The 18763-nt window shown below is 31.4% G+C and overlaps 1 protein-coding gene across 4 annotated transcripts; it reads right to left on the bottom strand.

Moving 5' to 3' along the window:
- Positions 1-1436: 1436 nt before the first annotated feature.
- On the bottom strand, positions 1437-18558 carry LOC127715676 (uncharacterized). Of its 4 annotated transcripts, none has more exons than XM_052221846.1 (9): positions 18525-18558; positions 12182-12837; positions 11734-11862; positions 8677-9429; positions 8258-8374; positions 4800-4898; positions 4294-4517; positions 3226-3370; positions 1437-1678 (listed from the first exon to the last, which is right to left on the bottom strand). In XM_052221846.1, the coding sequence occupies exons 4-9, from the start codon at positions 8735-8737 to the stop codon at positions 1644-1646; spliced, it is 681 nt and encodes a 226-aa protein (XP_052077806.1). In that variant the 5' UTR covers positions 8738-9429; positions 11734-11862; positions 12182-12837; positions 18525-18558; the 3' UTR covers positions 1437-1643. The 4 variants fall into 4 exon arrangements, 3 of the variants coding, with proteins under 3 accessions (XP_052077806.1, XP_052077805.1, XP_052077804.1); XM_052221845.1 differs by lacking the exon at positions 18525-18558 and having other exon boundaries at positions 8677-8809; positions 9372-9429; positions 12182-13120; XR_007988527.1 differs by lacking the exons at positions 4800-4898; positions 18525-18558 and adding an exon at positions 6720-6735 and having other exon boundaries at positions 12182-13138.
- Positions 18559-18763: the final 205 nt, after the last annotated feature.

The following is an 18763-nucleotide window of genomic DNA, read 5'->3' as shown; positions in this document are numbered from 1 at the left end:
ATGTGGGGTAGATACGCTTTTCTCTGATAATGGCAATGGACAGAATTTTGTGTCATGGTCAACCATGTGACAAAGCTTGCAAATATTTATTTCAACGCTCGCACCTATCAAGATTATCAGGTCGCGATCCCTTTTACTCCAATCGACTTTAATTTGTTTCTCTTGAAGAAGAGTCGAGGCTTTTGCCGAGAATAATTTATGGTAGTCGTAGAACTTCTGACCATAAAAATTACTGATCTCTATGATATCCTCCTCGTAGGCGTCTAATTCAAATTTCCTACCTGGAAAAGCAGATGTCATAACACGCTTGAATTTCTCGAAGGCCTTTATGAATTCCTGGATTGTTAGTTGTCGATTTAAGCGCGGGTCTGGTTTATTCCCTACATTAGTTTTCATACCGTCTGCCAAAATGGTATGTGATTGGGGACTCTCGAAACAAGGAATAAGGAGAAAAACCAAGTTAATGTCCTTACCGTGTATTACTTGTTTCTGTAACGCTGTAGAAACTATGTCAACATTGAGAAAATCATCAGAATGAACTCCTGTTCTATTAAATCCATGATGTAACGCATCCGGTGTGTTTTGTATCGACAGTGCGGTATTACTGGAATTGTACCATTGATGAAGATTTAACGGTTTGTTAGTATCATGCAGCTTCTTTGTCATCAGCGTATCGATGGATTTCTGAAGGCCATTCACTCATTGTGACATAGTGTTAAAGCAGCCACCAATATATTAGTGTTAAAATTTCCCGTAGCAGAAGAAGTATTGTCAATGCCATCACGGTTTTGCGTCTCTGTTGAAACAGTTTGCGTATCAGATTGAAAACTGTCTGTTGCACTTAAAGTATTATCGATGGCTTCTACGCGAGCTTCACTGTATTTGTTACCAATGTTTTCTGTATACAGAGTTTTAACAACGTTTAAAGTGAGATTTGTAGGCACTTTGAAACCAATTCTAGACAGTTCGTTCACCATTTCGGTTTTTGTTCTCTCAGAATTAGTTTTTGTAACAGCATTTTCAGTACTATATGGCTGGAAACGGGATTTCCGTTTCGTCGGATTCAGTTTGTTACTTAGAGGCATAACTTATATCTTTTTAAACAGTGTTTTGAGAATAAGTTTTAAAAGCTGTTGCCACAAGGAGCAATTACTAAGACTGTGATTCAACTTGTGTTTCACGTGACACATTTATTACTAGTATTACACTGCAAGCACGCAACTTTATCTAACCTATATGTTTTGTGAACTCTTAACCGATATTTAATGTCGAGTAACGGGTTATGCAGAAACGGGTTAAGAAAAGTCATCAGCACCATTTAACAGCTGGGAATAATCAACTCGTCTATAAACCATGATTATACAATTCTATAATCTACCACTAAATATATTGCCAGGGAAGACCCAGAGGTAGGTTTAAAAAAAACAGTGGAGAAATTGACAGTTATAACGTCATTTAGTTTATAGATACATATATATAATTATATACATAAATGGATACATGCAATAGAGCACCTATAATTATATACATAAATAGATAGAGCACCTATCTTTTTATAAGAACACATTTACTATGTTTAGAATTAGTAGCTTTATCTTCTTTCAAAAATCTGTGTGCAATTGCATTTGTTTCAATTTAGCACTCTAACATGGCACTGTACAACCGTTCATATAATACTCTGGAAAAAAAATGTAAGTATAATTTCCATTTGATATCCATTGATAAAATTGTTTGGTATCGCAATCTTGTCGTTTTAACGTTTGCATTTGAAAATTTTACTATATCTTACAGTTTCTGTATTTAGCAATAACATTGTTTTACATAGTATGACAGTAACAAGTTAGATTTTTTCGTTCATAGGCTATAATTTGTTGATATTGCTGTATTTTGTTGTTTTGTTGTTGTTCAAAGCACAGATGTAACGAAATTGGTATATAGTCCTTTCGAATTGATTGTACTATTCATAAGGTATTTCCATCCAAATTTGTATGTGCAAATTGGGTTCTAAATCTTTGAATTATTTCTGGGTTTTGTTTAGCATTTGTTCGATTTTTTTTTTATCGTTTTTCTCTGTAATTTGTGATATTACAAAGCAGATGGGTTCCTCAATGTGTAGATGAGGCTTGATTAACATATAGCAAAGAATTCAGTTCACAACTGCGCCAGACGCCGCCTTCAACTTGTAGCGAGATGTTAGGTTTTTTATCCGAGTTAAAGACGTCTTTGAGAACGACAGAAAAAACGCTTTTCATTTGCTTAAGGTTTTATCAAGTGTGCGCTTTAGATTATGTAGGGATTAGTCATGTTTTTGTCACCATATCACTTCTTCCCACGCTTAAAATATGAAACACAACACAACCAAGAAAAAGCTAAATAAATGTTGTATTAGGATTTCTTTTCAAAAAAAGTGGTAGGGGAAGTTAATAGACTTTTAGAATGAATAAAAGTGTTCTAAAGGTCATTGAGATAATAAAAAAAATATAAAAAAGACATTGTCACATTAAAAGTCATCATAAGATTTAAACAAAAGAAAAATGCATACTTTTAAAAATGAAATGTTTTAAATCACCTCAAGTTAGAAAAAGTACTTAATAAAAATAAGGTTTATGAAAGATCTGCAATCAACATCAAACCTTTAATTGACAAAAACGCAGAGATATAACTACACACAACCAGTGATGAAATTCTTGACTGTGAACAGGAAACCTAAGGCAGTGTTAAGCTACTTTTTTAATATCTCAATTCCCCCTTATTCTAGATTAGTGGAATCACAAAAAGTATACAAAAAGTAAAATAACAAAACAATCGAACTCTAAGGAAAATTCAAAACGGAAATTCCCTTAACAAATGGAAAATTCAAAAGCTCAAACCGTCAAACGAATGGAAAACCACAATACTACGTACACGCAAAAAAGTATCAGAGTCATCACAATATTTCCCAAACAGGTCAAAAATCACACTTTATGGAAATTATTTTATTAGAATATTGGTCTATATTGAAATATGTTACAAACCGAAGATATTTTTAAGAGATTTCGATGAATAGACTATCCATTTGGTGCTACGAGTAATAGGGACGATAAAAAATGATAGAAAATATAAAATACTTAAAAAAACGTACACGGTCAACTTTGACTAATTTAGTTTTGTATCATCTGTTTCCAATTTACTGAAAATATTCGGGGTTTTTTAAACAACAAACAAATGTCCATAAATAAACTTTACCTGTAAAAGTAACATCCTTGTTCAATTCATATAGTACGAGTTCTGGTGTTAATCTCTTCCTGTAGTCAACGTCAAGAAGACCTATCAATGTTGTGAGTATGTTTGGTGGTACTTTATCAACTTTGTCCGACAACTGGCGATTAACCTAGTTTAAAATAAATGAACTGCTTTAATAAAAATCAAAAAAGGTTTCTCCCACTGACTCTGTCAATCTAAAATATTCTACAAGTATGAGTTACCTAAGATCGCATAGGGATAATGTGGTATAGTAAAACTTTCATAGTACATGCTTGTTACTAACGATTTGACCACTTCCTGAAATCCCAAGAACTGAGTCTTACTTGTTTCAAATACATGACAACATCCCTAATCCACACGAGCTAAGTTTATTTGTTACTGGCTATATGACAACTTCTCGAAACCTCGCAAACTAAGTCTTACTTGTCACTAGCTATATGACAACTTTCTGAAACTATACGAATTAAATCATACTTATTATTAGCTAAATAACAACTTCCTGACAACACACTTACTTATTCTTACTTGTTACTAGTTATATGAAAACTTCCGGAAACCATACGAACTAAGACTTTCTTGTTATTGGCTATATGTCAACTTCCTGAAACTCCACGAACTACGCCCTACTTTTTACTAGCTAATTGACAGCTTCGTGAAACCTAACAAACAAAGTCTTGCTTGTAACAAGCAATAGCTATATGACAACGTTCTGCAACCTTACGAAATAAGCCTTACTTGTTACTAGCTATAACTTTATGACAATTTCCTGAAACCCAAAAATCTAAGTCTAAAGATGAAAGAATGGATAAACATCAAGAAATACAATCCAGTAACTTCAATTCAAAATTACCAACTTTAACATTGTGCATTTGTTTAGTACTCTATATTCTTGTCATTTACGTGAATAAATGAATTAAAGAATTGATTATTATTTAACTAATTAATTAACTAATTAACTAATTGCATCTGTTTACAGTTATTTTCAAATATGTTGTCCAGATAACTCATAAAATGCAAAAATCTCACATAAAAAATATATATTGCACTTACATATTGTTTCATTTTCTCTCTGGTAAAGTTTAGATTGTCCTGAGTGACTTTGCCAATTATGTGTAGGTTCTTTCTGGTCAGTAAATTGAAAAGTATCATACCAAGCTGCCAGCTGTCCCATGCAACAAGAAGACGTTTTACCTGTTCATCAAACTTCACAGGTAGATATCTGTTTAGCATGCTCTGTTCAAGATCTGGAGGACCGAGACATGCAGTAATAGGTCCTAAAAAGGAAGCATTTTGTTAGTATTGTATTATTATATATCGTAATTTGAAGAAACAATAATTGTTCTAGTACATGAACCAAATAACATTGCTATCAACATTAACCAAACTAACTTTTCTTTGTTACGATATTTATAAATTTTCAACGAAAAACGATAACAATTTGTCTTTAATACCCAATCAGCTAGTCAGTTTGTAATTCCAGTCCATCATTGTATTGACTTTAGATTTGACTATATTTAAATGTTTCTTGTATTGCTGATTCAATAAATAAAGCATACTTAAATGGTTTTTGTCTAATTTCTGCATGATTGTTGAGCCAAAGTCTATTATAACGACAGATGAGGGGTCTTTGGGGTCCCGTACCATAACATTAGACACTGAAATATAGAAATTTTATCAAATAATGGCCAATGAATGTTTCATATTAAATTTAATGTGTAACAAAATTTTAACAAAGAAAAACACATCAACCTCAGTATATAGACCCTCCTTATCCTGCCATAAACAATGAACCTGATAGATTGCCTTATGTATATATTTATGTATTTGTCTGCTAGAGATTTAGGGATTGATCATGACAGCTATTTTCAGACTCATAATTTATAGGTGATATCAGTCAACATTCGATTTTTACAACAACAGATAAAGTAAGTTTCTATACTATGTCGAGCTTTAAATCGACCTGCGTATAAACAAGCCGTCAACACACTAAACAGACATAAGCAGCACGGTGACTTTTTCAAAAAATTGTATAACAGAGCGAATCCGTGTTTTTCATTTTGTACATATATACGTTAAAACAGCATAAAAAGTTGTCATTAGAATGGACTGTTGTTCCCTATAAATCGTATAAGGACACGAGTACACAATGTATTTATATTCATAAAAATGGTTTTCATGAAAGTGATATTCTATTTAACGTTTGGAATAATTTGATGCTTCATAAAAGAAACATAATGAAAACCAATCTAAAAGGTTGAGGATACTTTTGATATTTGCAGTCGCGAAATTGGTAATTCATTCCAAGGAAGAATGCCCGAAAGCCGACGAAGAGTGTATGTCGACGAAAACAAAATGTATTGCATTTTTCAAATGAAACATTGATCAATCAAATAGTTGTGTATCAATGAACGAGTAGGATCGCGAACTGATGACCACAGTTGGATACGGTGGACTTAAATTGCATTTATTTTGCAACTGCTAAGCAATACTTTATCTTCATCAAAAAAGAAATATTATATTAGAATGCCTCTTCTATTCTTTTTTTAAATACTACTGCACACTATACATCAACACAGATAAAACAAAGGCACAACATGGTAGAGCACTCATGCGTCGTCAATACCAACGTTAAGATGTTTTTAAAGTCCGCATTCCAAAAACATATTTACAGTAAATGTTCAATTCATACAAATGCGGATCTTTTATTGGCTGAAAGATTAATCATTTGATACATTCATGTTACCAATGTGTATGAAAACAACCTAAGATTTATAATTAGTAGCTCCGCCAACCTAATAAATTCCACACTATTTTAACACATTGTTTATGAACTTCGTGCAATCGGTTACGTATTGAAAAGATCGCAATTTTATTAATTTGAAAAGTAATTGACAATATATATATTGTAAATATGAATTATTGATAGAAATATGTCAACATGAGTTATAATGCTATAAAAGTTTAATAGTTATTGAAATTTGATAAAAAAAATTAAGGGCTGTCTATTTTGAAATCGACATCTTTATTTTGCAAATTTCGGCTATAATTGACTACTGCTTTCATCTGACGACACAGTTTCGTTCGAAGTTATTTTCAGATTCGAAATGTTAATAGCATATGTAAGTATAATTTTGAAGATCTGTAAAAATAAGAATAAAATAATATGTTTTTGAAAGTTTATGCGAAATGAAGGCAAGTGACGATCAAATTTTCATGCAATGAGCACTTCTGCGTTTCGTGCAAAATGTGAAGAATGCTTCCTTGCATTTCGTCAAAAAGGTTCATAAAAATCGCATTCATTCCTTGAATGGTGACCGGTAGAGCGATAAAGCAAAATGATTTTGCTTAAACTAGTATGTATGGCAAACAGATGAAAAATGACAATAAAATCGCTCAAGCAGCAATGACTATCATAAAACAGTTTATATTATGATGTTATTCGTAGAAGCCTTTTTAGTTTTTCATACATATCTTACATATGATATTTTCCATCTACAGTTAAAGAAAAACAATCTCTTACAAACAAGAAAATAGGATTTATCACACAAGTATGTCAAAAAACCTAGTCAGTTAATGGTTTTTCATTTCGTATTTTTCATGCTTAAATTTCCATCTTTATATATTTTCACACGATATGAAAGGTTATGTTTCAAACTCATTCGTATTGATATTGCAATTGTTCATTCATATGGCTTATGTCAAATCCGAATTTAAAAATCGTTTCACGCATTTCCAAAATGAAACTATTCACTACCTTAGTTTTTTCGCCAGATATATCAACTGAACTTCTGCGTCAGACATATTGACACGTATCGTGCGGACTGCCTCAAACAATTTTTGATGCGTCAAATATTAAGTTGTTTACACATATTTATAAGAATTGTAACCTAGCAAATATTAATAATCGATTTGTTCAATAAAACGAAAAGTCAGATTTTCCAAGAAAGGACTAGAATTCAATTATAGATGAAAGACAGTAATTTACTGGGAAAATAAAAATATCAACAATTTTGGATGGATTCAGGTAAAAGGACACAGGGCAATGGCTAGACCCCCCTGAACTCTCAATTTTCATAAAAATAACTATCTATCAGCATAATTTTATGAAGAGTGAGAGATCAGGGGGTTTAGCCATCGCCCTGTGCCCTTTTAACTGAATTTTCGACGATTTTTAGCTGAAAAGTGACAATGTAAGCCCTCCGTAGATATTAAAGATAACATTATTCTGTGAAATCCTTTTCATACGATCTGTATATATACATAGTCTAACATGTCATTCAATTTTATGGCCATTGAAAGACCAGGGGGGTCCCACCGTTATTTAAGTGGTCTTTTTTCACTATATATTTTGAATATCAAACTGGCACTTTGAGCGCTCCGTAAACATAGAAGACAAGACGTCTACCCAAATTTCTATTGGGGTCATTTGTATCTTTATATTAAGTAACTATCTGCATAATTTTATGAAGATTGAGAGATCAGAGTGGTCTAGCCATCGCCCTGTGTCCTTTTACCTGAGTTTTCGACGATTTTTAGCTGAAAAGTGACAATTTCTTTTTTTTTTTTTTTTTTTGGCTTTCCATAATTATTTCTATTTTTAACTAATGTTACTAAAGTGATCGTTTGTTTTTGTTTCTAGAAATATTAAGTATATAGATACATCTTTGATTGCATTTTATTGATAAAAATCTATATTTCATAAAGACAAATGTGCAATTGACATAAGTGTTTATATTTGAGGACAACGGGAATTTACGAGAGCTTAAAGGGGTCATAAAACGATTTCCTAAATATCTTTTTACTCCTTTTATCTATGACTATCATGTTTTATATGTTATCGAATATTCAGATTTTTATCATTTTCAACTAAGAAATTTGAGTATTGAACCGACTGTTAGCAGCCGGTTGGTTTTGAATATCGAATAACGAATAACGAACCGTCCGCTAACTTAATTCACATTCATCAACTTTGGTACTTTTAAAAATGAAAAACAAAATTCTAAGTATACTTTACATTTCAAATCTTGATGGAATATGTCTTCCTTGTGCAACTGGCATACTTTTGCAACCAATGAGTGGAACAATTGTATTTTATCATACAAGTTTCCTCTGTAAGCAGTCAACACAACCCCTGAAAATAAGTACAAGTCCATTATGCTTTACCAAATAAAGTAATAATTGCTAAATACATATGGTTTTTTAAAACAATATATAATTCAGTACTCGGAATACCACTCGTGTAATTCTATTTTGTAGGAAATTTTTTTTTTTATTTCCGTTCACGTTTGCATGCAAAAAAGTGTGTGTTTCTTTCTATTTTTATACTTTTATTCAGTTTACTACTCATTTTTGGGGTTGAAATATGATTTTTTTAATGAATAAGAATTAATGGCGAACATTTAACAAATTGTATAACAATTCCGACTTACTAACCATCTATCATTTCCAATAACAATGCTAAGTTGTCATCGTGTGCTAGTACTCCATACACCATGGGAACAAATCCCTTCTTTTGCAACCTCAGTAGTGCTTGTACTTCTTCGTTTCTCCATTTCTTCTTCGGAATCTAATTTTTTTGATAAAAGGCGTATTATTTAGATGGGACATTTAACTACCTCCATCAATGATATTGAAGTACAGATTGTAAAAATATTATAATTTTGTGGAAATATTTTTCGGTAACATTGAGTGATTTTGAAAAATATAAAATACTCGACCGGGAAATAAATATGTATTTTATCTTAGAAAGAGAAGAATCAATTACCTATCTGTTGAATGTTCTTACTAAATGTCTTTGTCACAGCTATTGTACCAATTTTATTGTACAGGTCAGATTTGGTGGTATGAAAATTTTGCGTAACAAAATCAATGGTTCTAAAATTTGCAGAGTAATTTAACGTTTGAAACAATCCGACTCCAGCTTTTCTCACTTTTTGCTGTTAATTTTTCAAAATATTTATTTTCAAATTTTAATAACTATGGTTCGAATTTTTATATATTTGTGGTCAATGTACATGTGTGTTTTCAAATCAAATATTGCGAGTGCAAAAGGTGGAACAAAAACAAAAAGATCAGTTCACAAAACTGAATCTGTCACAGACTTTATCTAAATTGATACAGAATTGTACCCCTCTTCTTGCCGACTTGTTTCTTTATTATTATGAGGCTGACTTCAAACAGGAACTTCTTAGGAAGAAAGATAAGAAGTTAGCAATATCCTTTAACTTTACGTTCCGCTATATAGATGATGTTCTCTCACTAAATAATACAAAATTTGGTGACTATGTTGAACGAATCTATCCCATCGAACTAGAGATAAAGGATACTACAGATACAGTTAAGTCTACCTCATATCTTGACTTACATCTAGAAATTGACAATGAGGGTCGGTTGAAAACAAAACTTTACGACAAAAGAGATGGTTTCAGCTTCCCAATTGTGAACTTTCCATTTCTATGTAGCAACATTCCAGCAGCGCCTGCATACGGAGTATATATCTCCCAATTGAAACGATATTCCCACGCTTGTATTTCCTATCATGATTTCCTTGATAGAGGATTGCTGCTCACAAGGAAGCTATTAAACCAAGAGTTCCAAATGGTGAAGTCGAAATCATCCCTTCGTAAATTTTACGGACGCCATCACGAGTTGGTTGACCGTTATGGAATAACCGTTTCACAGATGATATCGGATATGTTCCTTATGTCGTAAGTACAATACCCTTTCCTTTTCACGAATGTGACCTACCGAATTAGACTATTTACCGGGTTTGTAATAACATAAGCAACATGACGGGTGCCACATGTGGAACAGGATCTGCTTACCCTTCCGGAGCACCTGAAATCACCCCCAGTTTTTGGTGGGGTTCGTGTTGCTTAGACTTTAGTTTTCTATGTTGTATCATCTGTACTATTATTTGTCTGTTTGTCTTTTTATTTTTGGCCATGGCGTTGTTAGTTTGTTTTCGATCTATGAGTTTGAATGTCCCTCTGATATCTTTCGCCTCTCTTTTTTAAGACTAATTTGAAATTTTAGAACTATTACAAATGTTACAAATGAATATACTGCAAATCAAAACGGGGTAGTCATTGATGATCAAGTGGGAAGGGAAGATGTCGATATTTGTCTCCAAGCGGCAGTATTTTTCTTCTTTAACCGAAATGATATCTTTGATAAATATTACCATTTTATGTACGTAATAATCCTAAAAAGTACAAATCATTCTTTTTATGTAGCTCAAACAACTTATGCTTTTTTCAACTTTAAAAACAACTTTATTACACTTTTGTTGCTTGAACAAGTTACTCGATTTAAAGCTTTTATCCGAGTTTCTATGTTATTGGTTAATTTACTGCCAGGGGGAATGTTCCTTTAAAAAATTCTTTACATAATACAATATAATTGAATGTTATAATGACACAATTTATTGACTTATTGTATCGGAGAAGTAAACAAGTTGGATGTGTACTGATTGACAATTTAGTGTTGAAAAACATGATTTATTTACCAGCTGATTTTCAACTCGCTTTCAGTAACTGAAACTATTCTTAGGTCGGTACATTGTGTCTTATCTCTATTTTCTTATTTTTTTTTTACATTTTGTTAGTAACCTTTTGTGTTTTGTGCTGATGTGATGAGTCAAGCCCTTTCCAACTAATTTTAACAGTTTTGTCTTATGTTGAGCTGTTACATCACTTCCCCGGGTTTGTGAAGAGGCCTAGTGCTCACAAACATGTTTATTAACCCCGCCACATTTTATAAGTGCCTGTCCAGGTCAGGAGCCAGTGATTCAGAGGTAGTCGTTGATTGCTGTTATTTTGTTCGTTTTTTCATTGCATTATCATAAATCAAACAGTTGGTTTACTCGTTTGGATTGTTTTTACATTTTCACATGTCGGGTCCTGTTATAGCTCACAGTAAAGTATAGGTTATACTCATTGTTGAAGGCCATACGAAGACATATAGTTGCTTATTTCTACTTAATTTGATCTCTGTTGGATAGTTGTCTCATTGGAAATTATACCACCTCTCCTTATTGAAGAAAATAATGCAACAACGGTTGTTGTAAATATCTACGATTGGTTATTTCATCATGTTTTCATGTGAATTTTACACATTTGTACACTTACAAAACATATATATTTTTTTTTAACTTTTGCTGGTGAAAATTAGTCATCCACTTTAAAGATTTTTCACTTACATTTAAAAGCAAATGTACTTAGCAATTTTGTCTGTGACTAGGACTTGTACTTTGTTAGAAAAAGAAATGCATTCATTCGTTTAAAATCAATAATGAACATAAATCACATTTATTTTGAATATTATGTTATTTATTTGGAAAACGTTTTCAAAATATTGAATGAGTATAGGGGAGAAATATCATAAAAATACTGTTCATCGTGATCTGGTTTCGAATTCTATTATCCATTTTGATTAAACACAGGAACGTTTGTCTTGTGTACTTTGGGAAATAATAAACAAAAATTGTACCGTTTTTCTTGCTAAAGTCAAAGAACATACACCATCAGTAATTCCGTCACATTGAACTATTCCAATTCCACCCGATGCGACATCATATTTGCGTTGAAAGATCAGTTTTTCTTTCCATATATAAGATATCTGTTGTAAGACAACATCATATAAATGTGTATATAAAATTTACAAAAATGTGGTAGCAGGATAATGATTGCATACATGTTCAATGTTAGCAACTTTTTTATAATTACACATATTTCATCTATTTTTATTTACGTCGTGTATGTTTATTAATCAATTTTATACCTTCTTTGTATTCGACTTGCTCTATTTTGTATTGGTTTATTTTTAACTTTGTTCATCACTCTTCGTGTAAAGCTTCCAAGTAACCTGATATCAGAAATAGTTTTTGTTTTCATTATTATATGACAAATGGTCTAATTCGATGTCGACATGGACTTACCCATTCTGGAAGTATAAGGATACACTTTTTAAGACAAGACTCTTTTTTGTCTAAAATATCTGTGAAAATATTTTCTTAATTTCCAAACTCTATCCATGGTTTCCAATCAATCTGAAGACAATCATTATAAGCGTCTTTATATAATCCAAACTCTAGTTCATCACGACTTCCAAACAAATTAACCAACATCTGAATCAACTGTATAACACTCCCAAAAAATGGAGTCGGTGATTCTCTCTGATCAGTTACATCTTCAACCAGACAACATCTGGTTTCTCCGGATACTTGTTCATAGGTTCTCTTAGTTTCGTCTTTAGCATTTCCAGGGTCTGCTTTATTATCTGATCCGTTACTACAAGTGCCTCCTTCAATACAGTTTATGTTGCCATCTTGTTTTTCAATCTGTTCATCATCTTTTTCATCAAATTCCTCAAGATCTGCAGTTTGTGTACCTTGATCGTGCAATTTCGGTAGATCTTGTCCTTGTTTGTAACAACTACCTTGCCGAATGACAACTTGAGCTGCACTTCGACTTGCGTGATTTTTGCATTCGTTATTATTATTTGATTCAGGGCGCTCTTGGTGTTCTTTGTTCATTGTTTGCTTCAATGAAAATGTGTTCACAAACATTCTTTATTACTTTGACGTAACACGATCTGAAAAATGGGATGGAATCCTTCAGTTATTTTTTTTTTTTTTTTGAATTTTAAAATAAAGGAATTGCAAAGCTAAAATTGCAAAACTAAACTGCCGAGCAGGATCTACGTATAACTGTGTTTCAAGGATAGAGATTTAAAAGAGGATGTTTTAAAATATTTTAAGGCTGCCATATGCCATTATATCTGTCTATGTTAGGAACCAAATTTTCAGTGGTTGCTTGTTGTCAAATCATTAGAGTTAATGTCCTTATAAGATTTTAAAACTATGATACTATCTTTATGCACTAAATCTTTCAATAAAGTGCTTTCAATGTACAGGATGTAATTCAAATACTTTTTAGTAAACAATGTGTTTTGCATTTTATTTTACAACTCAGTTGTAATTCTGACCGAACTTACTTTAAGTTTATATTTTAGTAATTTCTCTTTAATCATCATATATCGTATCTATAGATTTTTTTTTTAATGATTTAAAAGTACTTTAAAAAACAGCATTTCACCTTGGGTCCAGGTGAATAGTTATGGTCATTTGAAAAACACTTGCATCATTCATATTACATTATTTATATTAACCAAAATTAAGGACACTCTTTTGTTATTGTTCTATTGTTAAAGTACAAAAGAACTCGCGGGAGTTTCTCGCTGCATTGAAGACCCATTGGTGGCCTTCGGCTGTTGTCTGCTCTATGGTCGTGTTGTTGTCTCTTTGACACATTCCCCATTTCCATTCTCAATTGTATCTATTTTCTGACCAATACTTAAACTTGAAAAGTAGAGTTACTTGTTCAAAATCTGTGAGTATTGATTATTGTGGGTCATTTAATGCCTTTTAATTGCATTTTACATATCATGATAGTTCTTTTTTGATATAATAAAATCCAATCTGCCTGCCTTTTATAAAAAAAAATAGACTATGCTTGGCATTTTATCTTCTATTACTCTCTCTTGTTCACACCAAAATCTGATGTAGAATAATTTTTGTAAAATATTTCACATAAGAGCTGAAATTCTTTCTATCTTAATGTTCATCATAACAAATGGATAAAAACGTTTGTGTTTTAACATAAATATTTACTCTGATTACAGACAAACCAGTGCAGTTGGAAAAGTTTTAAGGCCTATTTTCTATTAGATATGTAAAAGTAATTAGCATTTTGTGTTTCAGAAAGATAAAAATATTTTTTTCGGATTTTGGTGATCATTGTTCTTCGTTCCTGCAAAAGGTGTAAAAATAAACTTAGTTAAGATTCCCCCGCATAGATAACAGTTGTTTTATACTGAATTGATTCATATTGGTAATATGACAATAGATATCTACATTTTACGATCATCTTCAGTGATGAAAAAAAAACAAATGCTCTTCAAAATCTTAAAAATATTTTATTTCTCTGAAACACAAAATCGATTTTTAGCGGATGCTAGGCCATAAAACTTTTCCAACAGCACATGTTTGTTTGTACTCAGAGTAATTATTGGGGCGTAAACACAACCCTTTTTGTTCATTTGTTATGATGAACCTCAAAGGAATTTTTTAAAGAAAGAACTTTTCATTTTAAAATTTGAGGAAACATTTTTTTTGGCAATTTGTTTTCGCAAGATTGGACAATTTTTTTTACTATATATAAGTTTTTTGGCAAAACTTTAGAATTTTTCCTAAAGAAAAATTTTCTAACAAAATTTAGGATTTTTTTATCTACAAATTTTTGCCAAATTTGTATTTTTTACCAAAATTTTATTTTCACAAAAAAGTTAATAAATTCCGCACATTTGAGCTTTTTTGCTAAATTTTGGATTTTTCTGCCAAATTTATGTTTTTTACATTTTTTTTTTGTCAAAAACTATCTTAAGCTACTTGTGTACTATGATTACATAATTAAGTGTCAATAAACCTTGCAATTTTACTCAGCCAATTTAGTCATGGAATTACAGTGCTGAGTCCTATATTTTGTACAAGGGAAATGGCATAAAGCCAATTTTAATCAACTACAATGTATTGTATGAATGTGATAAACTGACCTTTCAATTATCAAGACAAAATATCTATTTTCTTGACTATACACCTATTTGAATAGCAACATAGAAATGTAATTTGAGTGATATTGGTGTTTTTCAAATGACCATAAACTTTCATGTAAACAGGAAGTGAATAAAATATACTCCTCGTTTATAATCAAAACACATTTTTAATGACCTTCATTAAATCTGAAAATACATTTCTAGTATCAAATAAATACATGGAAAGGGTAGACGATTACATAGGTTATCCATTTCACCAAGAGAATAGTACAAATGAGAAATCCATTGAAGATCAAAATCAGTGACTTTGGTTAATGTTAAATTCAATCTTTCTTTGGTAGAGGTGAGCAGCTGAGACATCAAGTACCCCACCCTTTTCATATATTTTGTTGATCAAAAATATATACCCTGTCATATATCAATTAACAAAAAACAGACTTTGGTCCGACTCATCATCACGTTCATGTTTAGTAGCATAACAGTCACAATAATCACACTTTGCTTTTCAAATAAATTCGTCATATTCGTCACACCTTAAACACTTTCCTCTATTTACTGTCTTTTATGTCCTTCATTATGAAGAAAATTCAATACTTATAAAATATGTTTGGTCAGTTAGTGGCACCTCAGAGAGTTACACTTTCAGTTTTATATAAATGAAAAACTGATGAAAAGTTACATTGACGTTCCCTCTTAAAGGACGCTGACACTATGGAATTTCTTTTGATAATTGTTATCATATATCATGTATACAAACCTTTGAATGTTAATTAGGTGCAAATGTCAAAATAATCGGATTTATAGCTAGCATCAGTGATAATACCACATTGGAATAGAGATTAATGGGCTTGACAAATAGCTGATTCATTTACGACTGTGGTTTAACCAATCAAAAATAAATACTGACATCTGATTAGTTTTAGTTACTTATGATATAATCAAGCAAGTGATTATATCAACCTAATGATATATTTAATTTGAATTTCTCACCCTTTTCATATATCATGGAGCATGAAATAGTGACCTATTCTTCCAGCGGTTCATCCCTACCAATCATTACATAGTAAGTGCCCCCTCCGTTCTAACCACTACACCATCCCTATCCTCAAAATAGGAAGTGTCACTGGGATAGTGTAACCTTTGCTTGTCACGGAAGCTTTTCTAATAAGTACTTGCTTGTTACATTCACAGTGTTTTGTTCGGTGAGGAGCTTTAATTACTATGATTTCAATCCGCTGCAGGCATATGGATCTATATAGAATAAGAATAAGAGTAAGAATATCTATTATTCCAACCAAGGACCCTTGATGGGCAGCATGATATGTACACATGAAACAATACATCATGATTTGTAACAGAAAAAAAAAATTTTTATACATTGAAATGAAACATTAAAAAGTTCAGACATGTTATTATCACCATTCTATATAAATCACATACATTTAATTCCAAGCTGGACCAGAACCATAAAATCATTAGTACAATTACCATTGTTATTACATACATTAATCAACATTTCGTCTAACATCTAGACATGTAATAATATAGTTCCCTAAATATTTAAGTACAGACAAATTTTCATTAGTAAATAACCAAACAAAGTTTGCCTCATTTGAGAGATATGAAAAATTAGGACAAATACTGTTTATCTCCTTGGAAAATATCTCCCTATCATCTTTGTATACTGGACAACTAGTAATAAAATGTTGTTCATCTTCAACCAGATTTAGAGTACATTTCTTACAAAGCCTTTGGTCTCTTTCTATATATAAAGTTTTATACCTGTCTCTTTCTATTTTGAGATCATGGGCACTGATTCTGATTTTACATATGGCACTTCTCAATTGAAAATTGTTTAAAGATAGATACATTTCTTTAGAAAAACAAGTTTTTAGTTTGAAATAAGTATCTAATTCACTACTCTTTGTATCTGTTCTTTTTGTGTTACAAAATTTTTACAAAACTATTACAAAGTTTTAGTTTAACTGACTTGATAAACAAGTTAAGCTTTACCTCCAAATTATGAATATTCAGCTTTTTAAAAATGTAATTTATGGATGAATACCAGCATTCAATATTATTAGTAAACATGTTTTTGTTACACATATAGGTATCGTACAGTAAACCATCTTAATTGTTTTGGCTTTTAACTAGCTGTCAGTAACTGCGAGTACTCTCAAATCGTACTTTCTTTTTAATTTGACCTGTTGATACTATTTGTAATGCTTTTTTGTTATTTAATGTTAACATGGATCTTGTTTATATACCAGCTTTGATTATTTGGTACTATGAACATCAAAATTATTTCATTTCTCCTTAAAACTGTTCTTGCACCTGTACAGGAAGTTTTATCTAGCACTTATTGTATAGTTTTATTGTTGATATTCACCCCATATGTACCAAGTGTTAGATTAGTTTTATTGATATTAAAGAAATTTCTTGGTATTCCTAAACGTGTATAATATGACGCAGGTTTTTTCAAAAGTGATTATTTTCTAGATATTGTTTAACATTTCACAGTGGTATCATACTTTAACTTTGTTTAAACCTGTTTATTTACTTTTGACCTTAATTATTTATCCCTTATAATTTTTATTAACTATGTTTTGCATTCAGGTATCACAGATCAAATTTATTCGTTCATTGTGTGTTAATTTACGTTTTTTGATTGAGTTAAGCCTTCCAATTGATATTTTATAGTGTGTCTTTCTATGTTGTGATGTTATACTATTGTTTCAGAAAAGGGAGAAGGTTTGGTATCATTAAAACGTTTAATCCCGCTGCAAATGTTTTCGCCTGTCCTAAGTCGGGAATCTGATGTACAGTAGTTGTCGTCTGTTTATGTAGTTCATACGTTTTTCTCGTTTCTCGTTTTTATATAGATTAGACCGTTGGTTTTCCCGTTTGAATGGTTTTACACTAGTAATTTTTGGGGCCCTTTATAGCTTGCTGTTCGGTGTGAGCCAATGCTCTGTGTTGAAGGCCGTACCTTGACCTATAATGGTTTACTTTTATAAATTGTTACTTGGATGGAGAGTTGTCTCATTGGCATTCATACCACATCTTCCTATATCTATTTACATATTTTTTATTCTAAACCAATATTTCATCACTGATAATACAACTGAAAAATATAATGGGAATCTACCAAGCTCTCCTAGCACAGCTAGGTTAGCACATGGTTAGAAGACTTTTTGTTTACACCATATATATAATTTATATATAGATACCAACCTATACATAATTCATATATAGATACCAATATAATGTTTAAATTCTATTTTTAGATGATCTGCCTATGATAGTGTATTTACAAATGCCTGCAACTTACACATCGGATCTTTAGAGATGTACTAAAGATACAAGGATAATTAAATGTATTTAACCAAACAATGTCATGGTTAATTCCACCCTCAAAATCATCTGTTCACACATTTTGATTTTAAGTCACCTCTCGAAGAGACGAATGTAATAAAGTGCCTATAAAATACAAATATATTTGAGGGTGGATTAATCATTATTAAGATTAATACAATTACACAAACTAAATTATAAATTGCTTAACAATGGAATTTTAACACAATATTAAGTATGTAAATATCAAAATGATAAAAATATTTACAATGCGATAAAAAGATAAACGCAAATATTTCGGTAGACAAACAAACCTTATCGGGCGTACACATATATCCAGGTGAAATCGGATGCAGATTAAAAAAAACTTTGGCAGCTCATTGTACATTTATTTTGCTGCGTAATAAATAAATTGGATGACGTTAAAGATTATCTTTTTGATTTACGTAATATGTTCTTGAAGTAAGGTAGTTTTTCAACGTCTATTGGCCAATATTCAGAGAGGGTACCTTTCCTGTACCTATTGTCGTCTTTTTCATTTAGACCATCAGGT

This window comes from Mytilus californianus, unplaced genomic scaffold (assembly GCF_021869535.1).
Source record: "Mytilus californianus isolate M0D057914Y unplaced genomic scaffold, xbMytCali1.0.p SCAF_9, whole genome shotgun sequence".
In the NCBI taxonomy this organism is placed as follows: domain Eukaryota; kingdom Metazoa; phylum Mollusca; class Bivalvia; order Mytilida; family Mytilidae; genus Mytilus; species Mytilus californianus.
The sequence above is the reverse complement of the archived record's forward strand: the minus strand, read 5'-3'. Positions and strand labels throughout refer to the sequence as shown.

Excerpts from the sequence above, each read along its gene's own strand:
- LOC127715676 (XM_052221846.1), bottom strand. The coding sequence starts at position 8,737 with ATGGTGTATGGAGTACTAGCACACGATGACAACTTAGCATTGTTATTG. Across the intron at positions 4,899-8,257 it reads ATTCCATCAAGATTTGAAAT|TGTCTAATGTTATGGTACGG; the intron begins GTAAAGTATACT and ends TCTATATTTCAG. Across the intron at positions 1,679-3,225 it reads CAAGGATGTTACTTTTACAG|AGTATTATATGAACGGTTGT; the intron begins GTAAAGTTTATT and ends TTTTTTTTCCAG.